Source organism: Macadamia integrifolia, chromosome 11, assembly GCF_013358625.1.
Source record: "Macadamia integrifolia cultivar HAES 741 chromosome 11, SCU_Mint_v3, whole genome shotgun sequence".
Lineage (NCBI taxonomy): Eukaryota > Viridiplantae > Streptophyta > Magnoliopsida > Proteales > Proteaceae > Macadamia > Macadamia integrifolia.
In genome coordinates, this window is record NC_056567.1 from 2,454,427 (window position 1) to 2,474,402 (window position 19,976).

Below are 19,976 nucleotides of genomic sequence, written 5' to 3' on the forward strand. Positions count from 1 at the left end.
TTGTATTCATTTATAGAAATATCTCTATCCGATCAAAAAAATATATATATTCCCAGGTGAACTTAAATGTAGAGATTGACAGGAAACTGATACCTCCGGCCAGCACGTCAGCAATCATTTCCTTATCATCCATTCTCTTCCAGAGTAACCCCCTGGTCCAGTGCTGTTACCATTCAATTGTCCACTCTATTGAAAAAATGTAAATTGTAATTTTCGTAGGGACTAGGGACTGGTTAAAAATTCTATTAATACTAAATGTTGAAACCATCATTTGCCAAAATGCCATTGTGTGTCTCTCTCTGTGGATTGTGCCTTTCTCCTCTGCCTTCTCGCCTGTGATACACTCGTCCCGTCCTTCCCGGAAATCCACTCTCACCGGCGGAAATCACCAACCCCCAGCCATTATTGCCTGCATTTCCAGCTCTAATTTCTTTTTATTCTTTCAAAATTTTGATCTTACTATAAATATAGAAAAAAAATCCCCCTTTCATGGGCCTTCTCCCCCTGACGCCATGGCTGGTTTTCTCAGTCCTTCCAAACCCATCTGCCGTTCTCTCTTTCTGAACAACCCTACCATTATCTCCACCAAAATCGGCTTTCTCAATCCTCCTAAACCCATCGGTGGTTTTCTTCTTCTTCTCTTCTTCCTCCATTCACTTTTATAACTCTAGCTCAAATTATACCTTAAGGCTCTGTTAGGTTTTTGACAGAAAGAACAGATTTTTATGGCATCTGTGTTTCTATACCATGTCATCGGCGATCTGACGGTTGGGAAACCGGAGTTGGTTGAGTTCCCGGAGACCGAAACCGTCGAATCGGCGATTCGGGCTATTGGGGAGTGCACCGAAGGTGGTATACCCGTGTGGAAAAAGAGGCCACAGAAGAGTGTGGTTGAGAATGCAGAGATGAGGCAGCAGAGGTTTGTGGGTATCATCAACTCTCTTGATATTGTTTCTTTTCTTTCCAGAGAAGAGTTTTTGATTGATCAGGAGAAGGCCTTGAAGACTCCAGTTGCTGAGGTGGTCGTGCCCAATAATTCTCTGCTAAAGGAGGTTGATCCTGCCACCAGGTGAGGGTTTATTTTTTTATTTTTTATTTGTATTTAATTATCAGATCTAGTGTTAGTTTTTTCTGGTTAATCTGAACACAACGGAGGAGGTTTCTATTATTTCTGTTGATTATCTTGTTAGATCGATTGATTATTTTTTATATTTAGAAGCCAGCTTTTTAATTATCAGTATTCGTCTTGATCTCTTGTTTAATTTTGGTAGGTGATTCTTTTCACTTTGAGATGCTGATTGTGTCTATGTTATGGTTGCATGATTGAGGTTCAGTGTTACTGTCCTCGATCTTGCTTCCCTGCTTTGGAACTACTTATTTTCTTCGTTGACTAGAAGATCCTGTCATCTGTCTTGAGAGTTTTTGCATTTGGTGGTGTCTCTCTTTTTTTCTTTTTTTAATACTGAATTTGCAAATCCAGAAAATGCGATAATTCAAACAATGTTGTGGGTTTCATTTGGAAGAATTGATCCTAATCATGCCCTCTAATGGAGTAAAAACCCACTAGTGTTGTCTTAGTCTCAGACTGATCCATCAGCATCTATTTTAATCCCATTTTTCTATTTTAATGCCATACTCTACTCAATTGTTAAGCCTAATATAGCTGACTAGAGGGCAAAGATCCATGTAGCCGACCCCATTTAGTTGGGATAAGGCTGAGTTGTATTTGTTGCTGTATCTCTATCTGCTGGAATGCATTTGTGAACAGATGCATGCTTCTCAACAGTTGTCTCTGCTATTCATCATCATTCACCTGAAACTGGTAAGGTGCACAAAAACACTGCCTTAAGAGCATTCCCCAAGCTCAACACCTGAAATCCTGTTCTTAGTATTAGATTCACTTATATTTATAATGTCCCTTTCTTTTGATCATGAGTGAAAGATATTACTGGTTTGATGCAACAACGGTTTCCAACCCTTGCCAGAAAATTCAACTGAAAGCATTTGATGTTGAGACTCACTCATTTCTCCCAAAAACATTTTCTTATCCAAGCTCAGGGTATCATTCTATCTGCACGTATGAACAGACGTACCTATGAATCATACGCAGATAAATTAATGTCAGGTTTTGCAGTCCTTGAAAGAATTCATCCTGCACCTACTTATTTGAATACTCTAATACATTGTACAATATACACTTGTATCCTTGTAAATCCAATGTTGCAGGAATTGATTGGTTGACCTTGGATCTGGGGGAGATAAACGGAATCATGTTTCATGGGAGTCATCTGCTTTTATCTTCTTGATTTAATGGCCATATGGCTATTGCATTCAAAGATCATATATTCCCTCAAATATGAACTCTAAAGTGGATGACTTGATAATTGTAATTGGATACTTAATATGTGAATTAGAGTAAAATTTACTCTTAAAATTAGTAAGCGCTCATCCGTACTTCTGCACATCCAAATACAGCCTAGCTAAAAAAAGACCATCTATTGTGGGGAAGCAGATACTATTATAAAACTGAAACTTACCGTTATTTGGAACCCGAGTTAAATAGCTCCCGTGATCTGACAAGTGGTGCCACAGAAGCTGGTTGACAGAAGCTTCAGCACATCTTTCCAAATTTCTAATCCCTCTTAATAACCATGAAAGGTCCACTCTATTGTCCCGATAATGGATGAACCATTCAACCCATTGTCCATTTAAACTTTCAGAGCCAGAAGATCTGAATTACTGAAATCACCTCCGACAGAAACTTCAGACATGTTTCCTTTTATCCATAGATAGCTTCCATATTCAAAAACCGTTCATTTTACTTCATTGTAATGTATACTAGGTTAGGGAGTCTAACCAAGTCTCAACAGCAGGAACTTTTAATCAAAGAACACCCAATTGATCACCCAATAATTTCAATCACAGACCAATAACAAAACTGATAATAATTCAAGGATCCAACAATCGACCTCAGAAGTTAACTATTCTGAAACTTGAGTAAACAGAAGGGAATATATGACTGAAATCATCAACTAATCAAGTCAAATCAATGAGGAATAGTATCAGCAACCAATCAGCAACACCCAACAGAAATCGATTCACAAATCTAGGTAAAAATTAGGATTGGCCAGAATAGAGAGAAATCCCATAACTGCTGATTCCCTGGGCTGATGGACCCCAAATTAAGGTCGAGTTCCCCTCTATCTAATCTTGACACTCGATCAAAAAAAGAGAGCCATCGGATGGCTAGATCTTCAGAACAGTATAGGGGCGACCGGAGAGAAACCTGAAATTTTCAGAACCAGAAATCAAAAGCAGTTCAGATCCCTTACCTGGTTTGAAGGACCTTGCAGTTAACTTTGAAAAGAAAAGAGAAGAAAACTTGAAGAAACCTCCTGGACTTCACGCTGTAAGGAGTCGAATGGATCAAACACCACTCCCTTCCACTGTGATCAAACACAAAGCAGTCCAAGCAGGAAGCAGCAGCAGCAGCAGAAGCAGAGTTTTTTTGTTCTTAAAATCGTGGCGCTACTAATGAGAGCTCTCCTTTATTTATAATAATGATGGGGGGGTTTACAAAATAGAAAGTAAGTTTAGTTTCCAAAACTGAATTAGAAAACTAAATAAAAAACAACTCCTCTAGTTTCTAATTCTGAAAATAGAAACTAGGAAAATACAATTACTGAAATTAGAAAGTAGAAACTAACTTTTGACTGAATTTAGAAAGTAATTAATGACTGAAATTAGAAACTAATTAATCCCATCAAAGCCCAACTAAAAGGAAACTAACTAGTAATCCCGTACTCAATCTTAGAGCCCCTCTTTTAGACCCATAAAACTGGTCCAATACACTCCAAACCACATGGACTGAAGGCCCAACACATATACAACCCAACCCTAGGCTCATTCCTAATAAAACAAGCCTATTTTGGTTATTAACCTGCATCACATTGAACTCTATGATCCCAAAAGATCTGATTTCACCAAGCCATCTCCATTGAAGGTTCAAACAACCTGTATTACTTTGAGGAAAGTTAACTAAGTTAATGGTCGTTCACAAGTTTCATCTGAAGTCCAGGCCTTATCATTGGAAGAGTTCAGTAATTGCTTCAATGCTGTATTGGAAGGGTGTTCATTTGTTTGATAACTATGATTCTTTGGTTCCAGTTCTTGTTTCAGTTTTAAGTTGTCAGCGTTGTTATTGGGGTGAATATTTGTTGAAGAGGACAAAAGCTCCAAAGAGATTGGATGTTAAAGAGGATAAAAGCTTCAAAGAGATTGGATGTTAAAGAGGATAAAAGCTTCAAAGAGATTGGATGTATTTCATTGAGAACATGGAAAACACACAACTGGCTCAAAAATCTCACATTTTACACATCAAAATGGATAACAGAAACAAATAAAGGAAGAGTGAACATTGCCACAGATCTCATTATCAAGTTCTTAACTGTGTTTACTTCAAATTTTCCCTTTCCAGAAACCATTGATTTACTTCCCTCTTTTAGTATTGTCTTCCTGATTCTTATTTCTCTTGCAAGACTCATAGATGCTCTGGAGATGATGAAACAAGGTGTGAGGCGCCTCCTTGTCGCAAAGAGTGTGGTGTGGAAAGGCATGAGCAAACGTTTCTCAATTCTCTACAATGGCAAGTGGCTCAAGAACCTCGAGGCCTCTGGAAGCAGCAGCTCTCTTCCAAGCAACCGTCCCTCCACTTCCTCATACCCGGACAAAAAGTTCTGCTGCCTATCAAGAGAAGATATGCTTCGTTTCATTATTGGTTGTCTTGGTGCTCTGGCACCCCTACCTCTCTCTTCGATCTCTGCCCTCGGGGCCATCAACCCACACTATTACCATATAGATACTTCGTCCCCAGCCCTTGAGGCTGCCCAAAAGCGCCTCCAGGATCCCAGTGCTGTGGCTGTTGTAGAGTGCACATCCGAAGGTCATCACAAGATTATTGGGGATATATCAGCCTCCAGATTATGGAAATGCGACTATGTTGCTGCTGCCTGGGCTCTAGCTAACCTTACAGCTGGACAGTTCGTGATGGGGGTAGAAGAAGATAATGTATCTTCAAGAGCTCTTCCAGATTTCTCTTTCAATTCTCAAATAGGAGATAATGGAGGTGGGGGCACACCAGTGAGGCCAAGGAAGTTTTCCAGTAGGAGCATTGGTTTCTTCAGCAATCCAAGTAGCCCATCAGCTTTAGCTGTTGGTACAGGGAGAAGCATGTATAGGGGAAGGAGTACACCACTGACATGCAAGGTCACAAGCTCACTGGCTGCAGTCTTGGCACAGATGCTGTCTCACAGGGCAACCCATGTCTGGGTTACTGAGGCTGAGAGTGAGGATGTCTTGGTTGGTGTAATAGGTTACACTGACATCCTTGGTGCTGTAACAAAGCACCCCCCAACTGTTGTTTCTGTGACAGAAGCCCCTTGATCTTGAGACTTGTTTCCTTTGAAAACTTGGTATGAATGGCTATAAAACGATGTACATCAATGTATTTCCTTATCTGTTAATTGTGTTTCTTTCACATTATGTCTGGAAACAGAGTATTGCTTGCTCTGACTTTTGAGTGGGAGGTTCACAAGCTTCCAAATTTTAGTTTAAAACTCAAACCTATTTATTTATAAGTTTTGGGTTGTTGGGTTGCTTGCTTTTTCTTCCACTTTGGTGGGTCATTGCTTGTCATTGGCATAATTGCAGAAGAAGTTTCTGTACTTGTTTTCTTTCTTTATATTACATTTTGCTCATATTTACGTGTTCAAGTTGAAAAAGATCTCTTATGAATCGTCGATGGTGACATCCATCCATCCATGGCCCAAACAGGTAGGACACTCCTGTTTAGTTCTCTTTATCAGGTAACCCCACATACAGAGCATGATCCGAATATTCCTTAAAACACGGTGTGATCCAGGCTTGGGATGATAATGAGATTTACCCAAATATGGGTTTTGATTCGCCAATTTAATTAAAAAAACATAATTTTTGGGTAATCTGATCATTTTCCTTTCTAGATTTCTGTCAATCTTTATAAAGTAAAGAAAGAAAGAGCAACACTGCATAATGTTGGGTTCATTTTCATTAATAAGTGGAAAGGGTCCATGGGAGTAGCTTTTCCATGGATGGATAGAATTGAAGAATGTCCAGCCATGGACCAGTACCGACTCCTGCCAAATATTTATTGCCTTCATCCATCGGGGGTGGGCAGGTGGTCCATGGTAGGAAGGAAGAAGGAACTCCTTTGCATTTTTACTAGAATTTGGGACCATTAGAATCTGGAAATGGAAATCCAAGCATACCACAATGATGGAGGTACCGTAGTGTAGATGCTGATTCTTCGCCAGTCACTCAAAATATGCTTCCTCCGTACCTGAGGGATTGTGACAGGGGCGACTGAAATCATGGATATTTCATACGGTTGTGTGGCCGGTAGATCGTTAAACAAAGGAATTTGTCAAGGGCTACTAAGCAAGCAGCAAGGAACGGGTTATCTAACTCACTCAAGGGACTGAAGGCCTTAGAAATGAGAAATAAAAGTGATAAGCTAAGCAGGTAGGCAGACTAGGCCACAAGCACTTGATGAGCTGAGAGCGAAGATTAAACAAGGGCTTTCAACTTTAGACAGAGGCATTGAGACGACCCACTAAGTACAGTTTTGTACTTGCTGCTTGGCCATTTCCAAAATCGATACTGACATCTATATGTATTGGTTAGTATCAGTTTTGTTGGATGTTTTGGCCTCAAAGATACCGACACCAACATTTTTTTTTTTCCATTTTACCCTCTGGCCAAACTATACCTGCGATCCTCTAGATAAATGCATATCCATCCAAATAAAGTTTAGATTACTATACAATTGATTAAGCTAATGACTATTCATGATTTCATATTGAATCAATTCCATCCCTGTTCCAAATTAGAGAAATCTTATGGTAAAAACTAGGTTAATATTTTTATAAAAATATATAAGATTCTTAGCTTCCAACCTTCCACGATGAATACTACAAGTACAACAAACTCAACTTTATTCCAACTTAATGGGGTCAGCTACAAGGATCCGTGCAAAACAAAATAAGGGGAAAAGGCACAACCTAGCAAGCAAGGAGAAACTCAGCTAAATGAGGTTAGCTACATGGATCCTTGCCCTCCAATAGGCTTTATTCAAAGTCATACTTGGGACAAGGCTAGGCTATGCATGCCATTCCTCACAATATCCTATGGTCATTTGAGGCCTACCCCAAGATCTTTTAGCTACTTCAATCATAATTACATCACTCCTTTTAAGTGGGGCATCATCAGGCCTCTGTTGAACATGACCATAAGCCACTTTCTAAGAGCTAGTCATTAGTCTGGGCAACTCCCAAATCTAATCTAATACGACCATTCCTTATTTTATCCTTCTTTGTTTTGCCGCACATCCATCCTAACTTCTTCATCTCTGCTACACATAACTCCTCTACATGCATGATACGTCTTTACTACATATAGCACTCCACCCCATACATCGTAGTTGGTCGTACAACAGTTCTATAGAACTTCCCTTTAAGTTTTAGAGGGATATGTTGGTCATATAACACTCCAGTTGTTTTTCTCCACTTCATCTATCCCACTTTAATTCTCTATGAAACATCATCATCTATGTTATCTTCTTTATTTATGATTGACCTTAGATATCTAAAATAATCGCTTTGCGGTATCTCTGTCTCCTAAATTTTAATTGCATCATTCTTAATCATGGTGTGATTAAAGTTACATGTCATAGACTGTCTTCTATCTACTAATTTTAAAACCTTTTGTTTCCAAAGTTGATATCCATAGCTATAAATTTGCGTTAATCCCTTCTTTTGTTTAATCCTCCAAAACAATATCATCAGTGAAGAGCGTACACCACCGAACCTTGTCTTGTATGCGCTCAGTTAGTTCATCCATGATAAGTGCAAACAAATAAGTGCTTAAAGTTGATCCCTAGTATATTACAATCTTAATTAGGAATTCCTTGCCCTGACTTTCCACATATCTCACACTAGTCATCACGTTGTCATACATATCTTTAATTACATCTACATATTTATTCAATAAACCTCTCTTCACAAGAGCATGTTGGATTAGACTTCTAGGGACTCTATCATAGGCTTTTCCAAGTCAATAAAAACCATATGGATATCCTTCTTGCTAACTCTATACACTTTCATGAACTTCCTCAGTAGGTAAATAGCGTTTGTCGTGGATCTACCTGGCATAAAGTCAAATTGGTTCTCTAAGATATAAATCTCTCTCCTCAGAAGGGCCTCAATAATCTTCTCTCATAGTTTCATAGTATGACTTTGTAGAACCACAGAACTATGGATTCGTCCAACATCGCTTGTGCATGAGCCACAAAATTTAAATATAAGTGGCAGTCTCCTTAACCATTCAAGATGAGTTTTAAAGCCATGTGCTAGCCCACCTACCTGCAAAGCAGACAATATCTTGGAATGTGTGATCTGCTGTGCGTATGTGACACTTCATTGGTATCAGAGCTAGAGATGGGGATGACAATAAAAGTGTGGATGGAGAACCACAAATTAGTCCCACAAAGCCTATGCATGAGCTACGAAATGCGAATATAAGTAGCAACCTCTTTAACACTTTATGATGTGTTTTGAGCTGTGCGATAGCCCATTGCCTATCAAAGTGGACAATATCTTGGCGTATGGGACCTATTGTGCGTATGTGGCACTTTAAACTTATTAGCTTTATGCTTCTATAGTTATTACAACACTGGATATCACTTTTATTTTTCTAGATCGGAATAATAATGCTTCTCCTCCATTTATCAGGCATTTTTCTTGTGTTCACAATCGTATTAAATATATTGATTAACTAGTTAACCCCACATACACCTAGGGTCTTCCACATTTCTATTGGGATCTCATTTAGGCTTGATGCTTTGCCTACCTTCGTCTTTTTTAAAGCTTCTTTAACTTCTATTACACCAACCTTTCGTATATATCTGTAACGGGTGGTATATTGAAGAAGAGCGCCACCTTCCAAATTATTTCTACTCGAGCTATCTCTATTTAACAAGCCATAAATAAAATTATCCCATCAGTTTACATTGGCAATATCTCATTCAAATGAAGGTTTATGTCTTTGTCGGAATTGTGTCCATTAAATCCTAAATTTAAATTATTTAAATTATTTTTATTATGAATGATAATAAAAGGTTGTGTACATTAGACTCGATTACTTACGAATCTTAAATTGATCTACTGATTGAGAGGTCATTATCTTAGTAGTTAGGCATATGAATTTTCATGTACTAATGACTAATGTCTCTTACTAAATATCAATGTATTAGATTCATGATGTTGACCTATGTACAAAAGAGATGCTCAATAGGGAATCCACTTGTTGTAATTAAGAATAATAGAGATTTGAAAGAAATCTAAATCCAATGGCATGTTTTTAAATAGTTTCAAAATTATTTAAAAAGTATTAATTAGTATTAATAATTTTGTAAATGTTTTTCAAATCATTTTAAGGGCAAGAGAATGCTACCTGATTGCACAAGTACACTAAAATGCATGCGACCTATGGGAGGGTGCATGTGAGCGTCTTCAACACAGGATATCATAGTCTTTTTACACCTGTTGTGTACGTATAACCACAGGTATATGGGGTTAGGTAGCTTCTTTATTCATAATTTTAATTTCTATCAACAAAACAAATTCTTTGTATGCAGAATTATAATAGTCTATGATAACAGACAATATACAAAATTATATATGCATTGGTAAAGAACACTTTTGGTCGTGTTGTAGAGCACTACTCCCTAAACCTGTTTTATTGATCGGTTGGCTCGGTTTGGTTATGTAGGATCCGAACTGGCAAAGGTTGATGCAGGTGCCCTATGGTGTATGATAGAAAGGGTGACATTAAATGTGTGGCAGTCGGACAAAATTGTGCCAGTACCTGATGTGGTTCGCACACTTAAGCCATGCCCTTACACGTATCATAAGGTTATGTACAAGTAGGGAAAGTATGTTATCGTATTTGATAATGAGAACTAGATTTACAATAAGTGGTGGGAGTGAAATACAAGTTGAGAACCCATTTCCCACCGTAATCTAGCAAGGTTGGTCATGTTCTGACCAACTGGTGGGTGGTCACTGGGGGTGCAACCCACCTGTGAGGAAATGTGGGTCCCAGCGAGCCCAACTTGGGTGAGCACGCGTGTTTCAGGTTCCTCGTCGTAGTTAAGTCATGTGTGTTCGATATTACCAGTCACTTTGCTCAGTATCACAGTTTAATGTGATTCGGGCCATAGAATGACAAAACCAAACGCAACTTAGTAGATATTTATAACCCAAACTATAGATAGCATTTACTCCTCTCCCATTTATTATTTCAGCAAGGGTTTGGTGGAGAGGAGTAAAGAAAAGGGTGAATAGAAGGAAGAGAAGTGAAGAAAGAGTGAGGGAAAGTGTTTCTCCCTTATTGTTGAAGTCGTACCTTGCTATTTCGATGCCAGAAAGATGATTGGCACCTTGAGATCTACAATTTGAGATAGGTAAATGCTATAAACCCTTGGATTTGGTGAAACCCTCTTATGTGGTCAAATCAAGAGTTAAGAGGGACTCTATGTGATTTCTTTATAGGTTTTAAAGGAAGAGCAACACATATTTGAAAGTATTTTTGTGATATTTGGAGTTGGGGGAAGGATCTTAAGTTTTGTCTTGAGCTAAAGGTATGATTTGTTCCCAAAATCTTAATTTGAACCTATATCTATGTTATGTTCAGGTGGATGAAGTCTAAAGGGTGGGATGAAGAAGAGAAGTATGATAGCAGAATCCGCTGGACACTGATGGGTAACCAGACCCACCAATGTGACCCTCAGTTTTACTTGGGCTTCGGAGCCTACCCGTGGGTACCGACCGGTATAACCCATCGATCTTGACTGGGCTTCGGGGTCCTACCAATGGGTAGGACCGACAGGTACCTATACTCGTCGGTAGCACCCACCGGTCTTGGGTGAGCCCCAAGGTCCTATGGGTGGGTAGGACCGGTGAGTACCCAAACCCATCGGTAGCACCCGCCTATATGGGTCTAAGTGTTATCTTCTTGGGCAACTTGCACAGGTGGGTCCTCCTACCCACCTGTATGACCCACCTCCGTTCGAGCTCGAACTCATCGACAACCTCCTTTACATTATTAAACGCATCATGACCATGTATTCCATCACTTTTATGGTCCCGAAATGGATGTATTCTAAGCTTTCTTTCTGTGTTAGGTTTTGAGACTCTCGTCTTTGCACGTCGGATCTTACTCGTACTGTGTATGCATATTCTCGTACGAGAATAGGTAAGTGGGGAGAGGACGTTGATTTTATTTTGGAGTGTTTATTGCATCATGTCATATATATATCATCTTGCCATTTATGAATGCTGTCTTCATGCATATGTTTTGTCTACTGCATGATACATTTATGAATTGTTATGTTGTATCTTTAAATTTTCAAGTACTTGTTACTTGCTTTGAATTATGAGTATGGATTATTCGACCGTTGGATGATGATGATTGGTTGGACATGTGATGAATTGCTAAATTAGATGCCGTAGCCAGATTAAAAATGAATGCATTAATACATCGTGGAATGCGACACGAAAGCACTATGTATTCGTACTATCTCATATAGGACCAAGTGGTTTAGGATTGACATTTCCTCGTGCTATGACCCTTCTCAACAGGGGTTTAGGTGTTGGGTTATCACTGGGGGGAAGCATCGATCTCGGACCGCCGTCATAGTTAGATGTACGCTTAGATGATCATTACAATAGTTAAAAGCCTTGATGATATATTCAGAGGGCTGAGTGTACTGTATTTATTTTCTATTGTGGTTTGGTCATGATTTACTTTTTCGAGTATTCGCGGTCGGCCCTCTCCGATAATCCTATGGGTGTATCGTCGGATGGAGAATGCGTCTCGTACCTAGGGCATACACACACTATAGTTGTGAGTAGCACAGAACCTATGACTTAGTATTGTTGCTTAGGTAGGTAGGCCTAAAATGAATCTCATGCATATAGGATCATTTGAAATGCGATTGCTTGTTTATGTCTTTCTTTCTATTTACTGAGCTAGTGAGCTCACCCCTTGTGTACGCACCATTTTTAGATGATTTTACAAGTTTTTCGGTAGAGGAACAAGAGTCGAGGCCCATTGACAAAATTCCAGTGGGAGATTGGTGGGTCCCAAAGGAATTTGGGCACGACGCCTAGTGCCGTGTGAGGGCTGTGTTACTGGGCAACAATAACTATTTCCAAACACAACTCTTCTTTTTTATTCTTTTGATGTATTCCCCTTTTTGTGCTCTAGATATTTAAATTGTTATTATTTGTGTAAATATCATGTATGCGGCCCACATGTAAATATAGTATGCATAACAATTTGGGTATCAAGAGTAAGTGGGGAATTTACAAGTATATATATAATGAGTCTTTCGCTAAATTAATTAATTATATTTTTCCTATTGTATGTGGCACGTTGTGTTGTGGTTACTGCATCAGATGATATTCATGATTTTTGGGTTACCCGGAAGTAACCCAGTCATCGGTCTGGTTCTATGGGAATCGGGGCGTGACACATGTGGTTCTTGCGCCTAGACATAGAGGAGGCGAAATGACAACCCTATCTTGAGAAATACAAAATATCCACCCCTATTGATGCCTCGTGTAGCCCCTCATTGGCCCCATGCTGGTGCTGGCGACACACAACTAGGTAGCATTCTTCTTCCCTATATATATATATATATATATATATATGGGAAAAAGAAGCCTAGGAGGTAGTGTGGTCTCTACACCTAAACACAGGGAGGGCTAAAATGACCACCTGACCCCATGAAAACTGAAAATCCTATTGATATTGATGCTTCTATGTGTACTCCCATTGGTCCCCGCACTAGTATAAGGCCACGCTATCTTTTAGGTAACCCTCTCCTATATATATATATATCATCCCACATACTGAGAGACACTATCCCTTAGTGTTGGATTTTTGAAAGCTTTATTCTGTGACTTGGTTAATTTTATTTGTTTGTATTATTGAAACTTCATGGCTTTCCCAGGTTCCAAGTAAAAAGAATGGAAATCCTCTTGGCAGCAATGGGCTTCGATGCACCACCAATTGTTCACAAAGTTTTATAATCATTATCTATTTAACTTTCTTATATATTTAATAATTATTTTATATTTTGAGAAAATGACATGCACATTGCCGATTGTGCATGCAGTTCACACTCTATCACAGTTTTCCCTAATTAATACTCTCTCTACTCCCAACCATATGAACCCCTTATATACAAATAGTAATGCACTTCTTTCCTTAGACTTGATGGAATTCTTAAATTTTTTTTTTTACATGTACCGTCCTTAAAAAAATTCCATATGACATGTGAGAGTCACTTCTTCAAAAAATTACACGTCCCACCCCTATTTTACTTAATTTATAAGAGATTAGTCCATTCCGTTAGTGGGGTTCTGTTATTTGATGATGTCTGCTTATTAAACTTTGATAAATGACCAAAATACTCTTGAGGAAGGGTAAAACGGTAGGTTTCACTTTCACCTTCCTTCCATAAACCCTCAAATCGATAAGCTTAGGGCTCCAAATCCTTTGTTCCAACACATTAGTTCTCCTCTAGACTGGCGAGATCCTGCAAGGTGCGCTCGAAATCTCCATAGAATGACCATCGAAGACTTCAAAGTTGATGGGGAAGATGCGTGGGATGAGTTTGAGTTTGTTGTTTTTCTTCCTAACATGTGCACTGTGTGCATGACTGGGGTATCTTGTTTCGTTGGGTCTTGGTTCGTCAGGAACCTACTCCATCGGGGCTACATCGTCAATGCTATAGTGTGAGATCCAAATTGTGTAATCTCGGCTTCTCTTCACCAACTTCATTTTTTTTATGCTCTTATTCTTGTTTTGATTTTTTTCCCCTTAAAATCAGCAAAGATATATTAAAGAATGAAAGAGAAACAGACCAAAGCCATACAAGACAAATTACATACTAAACAAATCTCGGCTCCCTAATCCACCTTCAGCATTGCCATCAACAGAGAAGGGAGCCAAGACAAAGAAAGTCAAAAGCCTCAGAAAACTAGATTATAAAAACCAAAATCTCGGTTTTTCAATTGCATCCTATTCTTGTTCTGATGAGAAACTGATTATTATAAAGAAGGTGATTTTGGTTTTTTGCATTATAAAAATGGAAGGAAAGAGAAGAAAAATTCAATTCGGCTCGACTAAGAAGACACTTTTCCTCCGGTCGAACATGCCGGCTCACAGATCGCAGAACTTGAACAAACTATACCGAGCCACCTATATCCATAGCCCAAAGTGATGAGTTTGAGACTGAGGACCAAAGATCACCAGAGCGGCCTATTTTATGCATAACCAATCCGTTAGTGGGCAAATGATTTGAAGCATCAGCTCCCATTCTTTGGTGATCTGTAATCGACCGCTTCGGGGAAGAACGACACTCGAAATCTCCAAAGAACGACGCTCCGATAAGTAGATGGGGTTTCAATACTAAGGGATGGGTTAGTATTGTCTTGTCCTATTTTCTAAATCTCTAAGTTAACACCGTCACTCAAAAGGGAGCGGATGTAATTTTTGGAAAAAGTGACCCTCAAATGTCGTATGGGAGGTTTTTAGGGGTGGTACATGTAATTTTCCCTAGATTCAATTAGAGACCGATTTGGTTGATGGTGAAATTGTAAGATTTCCTATTAGGTGGGCTAGCATAGTCAAAGATTTGTTTTCAAAACCGATTTGGTGGTGTTGACTAAAGATGGAGTAAGCAGAAATAATCCAATATTATTGGTAAGTGATCTCTATGGAGATATTGGATTCTATTAGCACACCTTAATGGCATGAAATATTTATTACTATGTGTGGACCTAAGGTATTATTTCTTTAATGGGGAGGAAACCCTAATTTTATTACAGGGTTGGTCCCTACCTTCACCCCTATATATAGTTATCACTGACCCATTAAGTGATGCTAACGATCAAAAGCAAAAAGGGAAAGAGGGTAGACCAGACCAACAACGATCGTATTATACGAAGAGCATACAATAAGACATTGAAGAGTTCTTATTCTTCAACCATGGATTCAGGTATGTCCAAAACTTGTTTTGTAGTATTTGTCGTGCATGCTTATCGATCTTCATGAATCGTTCTGCATTTATTTTCTTTCAATGGTATCAGAGCTTCGTTCATGAAAAAATCGATCGGCTGTACCATCAGTAATAAAAAATTAATTTCTTCTCCTCGAGTCGTTTTGTTTTGAAGAAACGAGAAAAGTAATATATTATATATATTACTAAAGGACAAAAACTTATAAAATTAAATTTAAAAAAAAAAATGACAAAAGTTAAAAGGTCAGTGCGGTTTATTTGAAACAGTGTTTTGGTTGTTTAAAAAAAAAATGTCAAAAGTTAAAAAGGTAAGTACGATTTTGATTGCCTTTAAAAAAAAAGTTTCCTTTTATTGATTGTTACTCTTATTGAGGAAAAAATTGTACAAAGTTTATGATTCTTCAATAAAAAAAAAATACAAAAAGTTTTTTTTTTTTTTTTTCCATGATTGATTATGAAAAATCTAAACTTCATGTTTCTTCGGTTTGAATAATCGAATTGGTATATCAATGGGTCGGTAGACTCGGTACAGATAAAGGGTTAAAATAATAATAATAATTAAAGTTAAGGGTATTTCTATCTTATCCGAATTGGATTAGGTGGGATCAGTATCGACCCTGATTGAATATGATTTTGTAACATATGACTGTTTGTAGCTGGTTATTATCCTCTTTTAATCTATCCGTCCCAATCCCAATTCCAAGTATCAAGTACTTGGTGACTCCTTTCAACTATAGCATTTAGTATGAAATGACACATAGACATGTTTATGATGGGGCAAGCATTGTCTTGTTTGTAACATTGATGTGAGTTTTTTTTTGACTTATTATCCGGTGGGATGCATAAGAAGGGTTAACATTTAAGGCAATGGAGGATAATGTTTATTTTATTTAATTTTTATTTTTTAAGGTTAAATGGGCTGAGTCTATGGGTGTTTGAAAGTTTGTTTTGAGTTGCCCATGTTTATTTAAGTGTAATGGGTTGAAGCTTATGGGCCTAATTTGAAATAGGCTGAATTGAACCAAATTAAATCCGGTTTGGTAAACCAAATTAGATTGTAGACCACTATAATGTTGAACACGTATGTTCAAGCATTGTTTGATTAGATCCAATGATCCGAATCAACATCGATTGAGACCGATCCTACACTTGATCGTTTAAGACTTGGCATTGGTATTGTGTCATAGGTAAAATAATAATAATAAAATCCAATGTCTTGATCAAGACCCCTTAAAGTGATTAAATCCTAAACCAACCCAAAATCAAGATGAATCGGTTCAACCAAAATTGTGCCTTCACTAAACCGATCAGGTTGGTAAATTCAGATATCCGACACATTGACAAAAAAAAAATTATTATTTTTGTATTTAGTCATAGAACCAATTGGTCATTGATTAATGTGTTGAAAATTAACTATGTTATTGTGAAGGATTTTATCGTTTGAAATTGTCTTATATGGTAATGATCAATTTTCACATAATGTCTAATGAAGTTTTTTTTAGATTTAAAACAATTATTTTGAGAGTCCCAAGGCCTTGTGAATAATAAAATACCATTGATTTTCATGATGTCACTTTATCATGTACTTGGGATGTTGTGGATAATTACTTAACTGGTCAAACCAGTGGGAGGATGTAATTATATATTCTGAAATATTGTTTATGGTTCGACCAGTGGATGTATGTTCAATATACTGGGTTGAATTTAAAACAAGAAAATTGAGACCTATATTTTGTGTTCCATAACTGTTTTGGAACAGCTATAGTGTTTTGTCTTTATTCTATAGTGGCTTTAGAATTGTATTTCTGTTTATGCATGTTTTTGCACTGGTTTATCATTACTATGATATTAAAAAAAAATGTCATTTATGAATGACATAAGCAGAAAATTAATGGCCTTTTATGTTTGCATGTCATATTTAGAATACTCTATGATGAATAAATATATTGGAGTTAAGTTAGGTGTAAGCTTTCACACATGTTTAGCTGTAAAACGCATTTCTAGGGAACCATGAAAGGGTGATGTGGATTCCACCAAAGTGACGTATCTTGTTCTTTCATGGTTTTTCCTAGGGCAGCATAGTAGGTGACATTTCCCTGAAGATGATGTCACCAAAGTTAAAGAAAATGACAGTAACCTAAGGATTCTGATCCCAAAGGTAAGGGGATCTCAAAAGTTATTGTTCTTTTCACAGTTAATACAAGAAAATGAGAGGACCAATGTATTCCTGTCTTAAAGGATAAGGATATAGTTTCAACTATTACTCTTGAGTGATAAAATCATTACAGTGAATGCACATGAATCTTACCAAGTTAAACTTTGTTATTAGTGTGGTCTATTTAAATCGATTTTTTTTAAGATTCTTGTGGTTAGAATTGACATCTTAAAGATTAATATTAATGATGATACCTATACTCACATTTGAGATGTTATGACACAAGATCATCCTACGTTGCTTCTATATATTGATGATTTATTAACTATTTTCAGCATAGTTTCAATGAAAACCAGTTTTGAAGTCTACTGATTGGATAGACCATAAACAGTTTATGCAAGTGAAATCAAAAATCATTTCATTTTAGTTTATTAAAATGATTTCTGTAATCTATTTATGTTGTTGACTATTTTGACCATGTTTGTTCAAGCCAACAGTTAGGTCCAGTTATACTATGAACTGATTTTGACTCATATAACTGATATTTTTAATGGGTCATCTGGTTTTCACTCTCTTATATTAGTGGGAGAATAAATTATTATCTTATTGAGGGTGATAGATGTATTATACATGTTTTATTATGTATACTACACTTGTCGTTTCATGAATTTTAAGTCAATCTGGGGTATTTTGATATTTTCTTCGATATTATATTTATCATCCGTGACATCAGGTTTCGTCACGAGACACATAATTATGAGTTTTGACACCCATTTATGATTCAAAATATCACAAGTGCATTGTTTAAGTAATATTTCTTCGAATTTATATGTCATATTTGTACTTATGATAAAGTTCAATTTTATTGAAAATTCATCGAGATAAAACAGATATATTATATTTGAATGATTTAAATGAACTCATTGAAGTTTTAACGACTTATTGGTATAAAGCCTATGAAGTTGTTTATACTTATCATGGATCTAAGCCAACATTACCTTTATTTATTAAAGACTTATTGTTGTTTTTAGCCTATAAGTTATTCGGTTCATGTGTCCTATTAGCTAAATAATTTTCTTTTGACTTAAAGAAATAATGGGGCTTTATTATGATTGACTTTAAAGTTTATGAGCTAATATTTGTGTTGGATATTAAAGTCATTTGAGTTGAAAGTTCATATTTGTATACAACTTTGTATATCTAATGAATTATGGATAAAGTAACATATTTCATGTGTTTTTTTGTTATCATGAATAAATATTATGAACTTTCATATTTAGCATGTTGTCATTATAGAAAATACCATATTTAGATTTTTATTTATTTATGATAATGGCTGGAAGTGCAAAACTGTCATACTAAGAATGTACTCACTTTGATAACTGAATTATGGTATTACCATATTGACTATTAGGGTTTATAATGGGTTGCTTTTGTGAGCTTATGTTGAATATTTTATCGATTAAATACTGAAATAGCTCATCTTATTGTTTGCATCCAAAATCTAAACCCACAGGCATTTGGTAGCAATCCAAGTCTATAGGTTTTCATAATTTCAGTGATTATGCTTCCACTTAGTGGGCTAGTTATTGAGATTGTGAAATTACTATTGACTATTCAGGATGGGTTGCAGTCAAGGAGACCAAATGGCGAATGATGTGCTCTTGCCACCACAGGTGAGTCTTCATTTGGTCGATTTCGCTTGATAGTGTGAGGGTGACATTTTGGGCTTCATAGCTTTGGAGGTTCTTGTCTTGCCATCACAGGTGGCGGAATCTTCAAAGTGGTGTTGTTTTGAGTGTCTCACCTTACATGTGAAAGATTCCACTACGTGTTGGGCGATCTTACCACCACAGGTGTGACCCCGATGACGTCGGATCTTTTTCTAGTTTCTGTTTTCCTACAGTTATTGAAAATAATACTGGGATAAATCTGATTAACAGCCAAATTAGTCAGATTTAATTATATTATTGGGAAGTTTAATATGCCTTCTGTTCTTGCATATTATATATTTTGATAAATATGTATGATTATATTTGTCAGCTTTGACTTCTTAGCTATTTTCTGTTAAAAAAATTTGAATGGTTCCAATTTTAAGGAATGGAACTAATCCTTTAATATTTCTTTGGCTATTATGATAATAAATTTTAATCTTGAATTGATGAGCCTCATAAGCCAATGGTTGTTAATTATGTTCAAGCTAAGGTTCTTTATGAAAATGGGAGGAATCGAATAGGTTTATCTAAAGATCAGTGGGAGTAAGCTCATGAATCATAAATTTTTGTAGAACTATATTATTACAAATTGTTGACTCTATATCTAAACCATTGAGGATGTTTTGTGACAACTCCGCTGCGGTTTGTTTCTCTCATAATCATAGTCAACAAATTCGGATTCGGGAATTATTCGGACGGAGAATTATTCGGAATAATTCGGACGATTAATTTAAGGATTCGGTCAAAAAAGCGGTCAAAAAAGCTTATTGGGTTTTTTTTTCTTTTTAAATTGTTTTTTATTATTTTTATTTTTGGTTTTTTTTTTTTAAAATAATGTTTAAATGGACTGAATAATTCGGTTTAATTCGGATTCGGTCCGAATTATTCGCGATTTATATTCACTTTTGAAAAAGTCGCGAAA

The 19,976-nt window shown here is 36.9% G+C and overlaps 1 protein-coding gene across 1 annotated transcript; it reads left to right on the forward strand.

Moving 5' to 3' along the window:
* Positions 1–223: 223 nt before the first annotated feature.
* Positions 224–5,636, forward strand: LOC122093618 (CBS domain-containing protein CBSX6-like). Its single transcript, XM_042663985.1, has 2 exons — positions 224–1,069; positions 4,539–5,636. Exons 1-2 carry the CDS (start codon positions 726–728, stop codon positions 5,440–5,442), a joined length of 1,248 nt encoding a protein of 415 aa, XP_042519919.1. The 5' UTR covers positions 224–725; the 3' UTR covers positions 5,443–5,636.
* The last annotated feature ends 14,340 nt before the right edge of the window (positions 5,637–19,976 follow it).

What these genes read in the sequence shown, in the direction of transcription:
- LOC122093618 (XM_042663985.1), top strand. Translation starts at nt 726, where the DNA reads ATGGCATCTGTGTTTCTATACCATGTCATCGGCGATCTGACGGTTGGG. An exon ending in GAGGTTGATCCTGCCACCAG is followed by an intron (nt 1,070 to 4,538) that starts GTGAGGGTTTAT and finishes TTCTCTTGCAAG; the next exon opens with ACTCATAGATGCTCTGGAGA.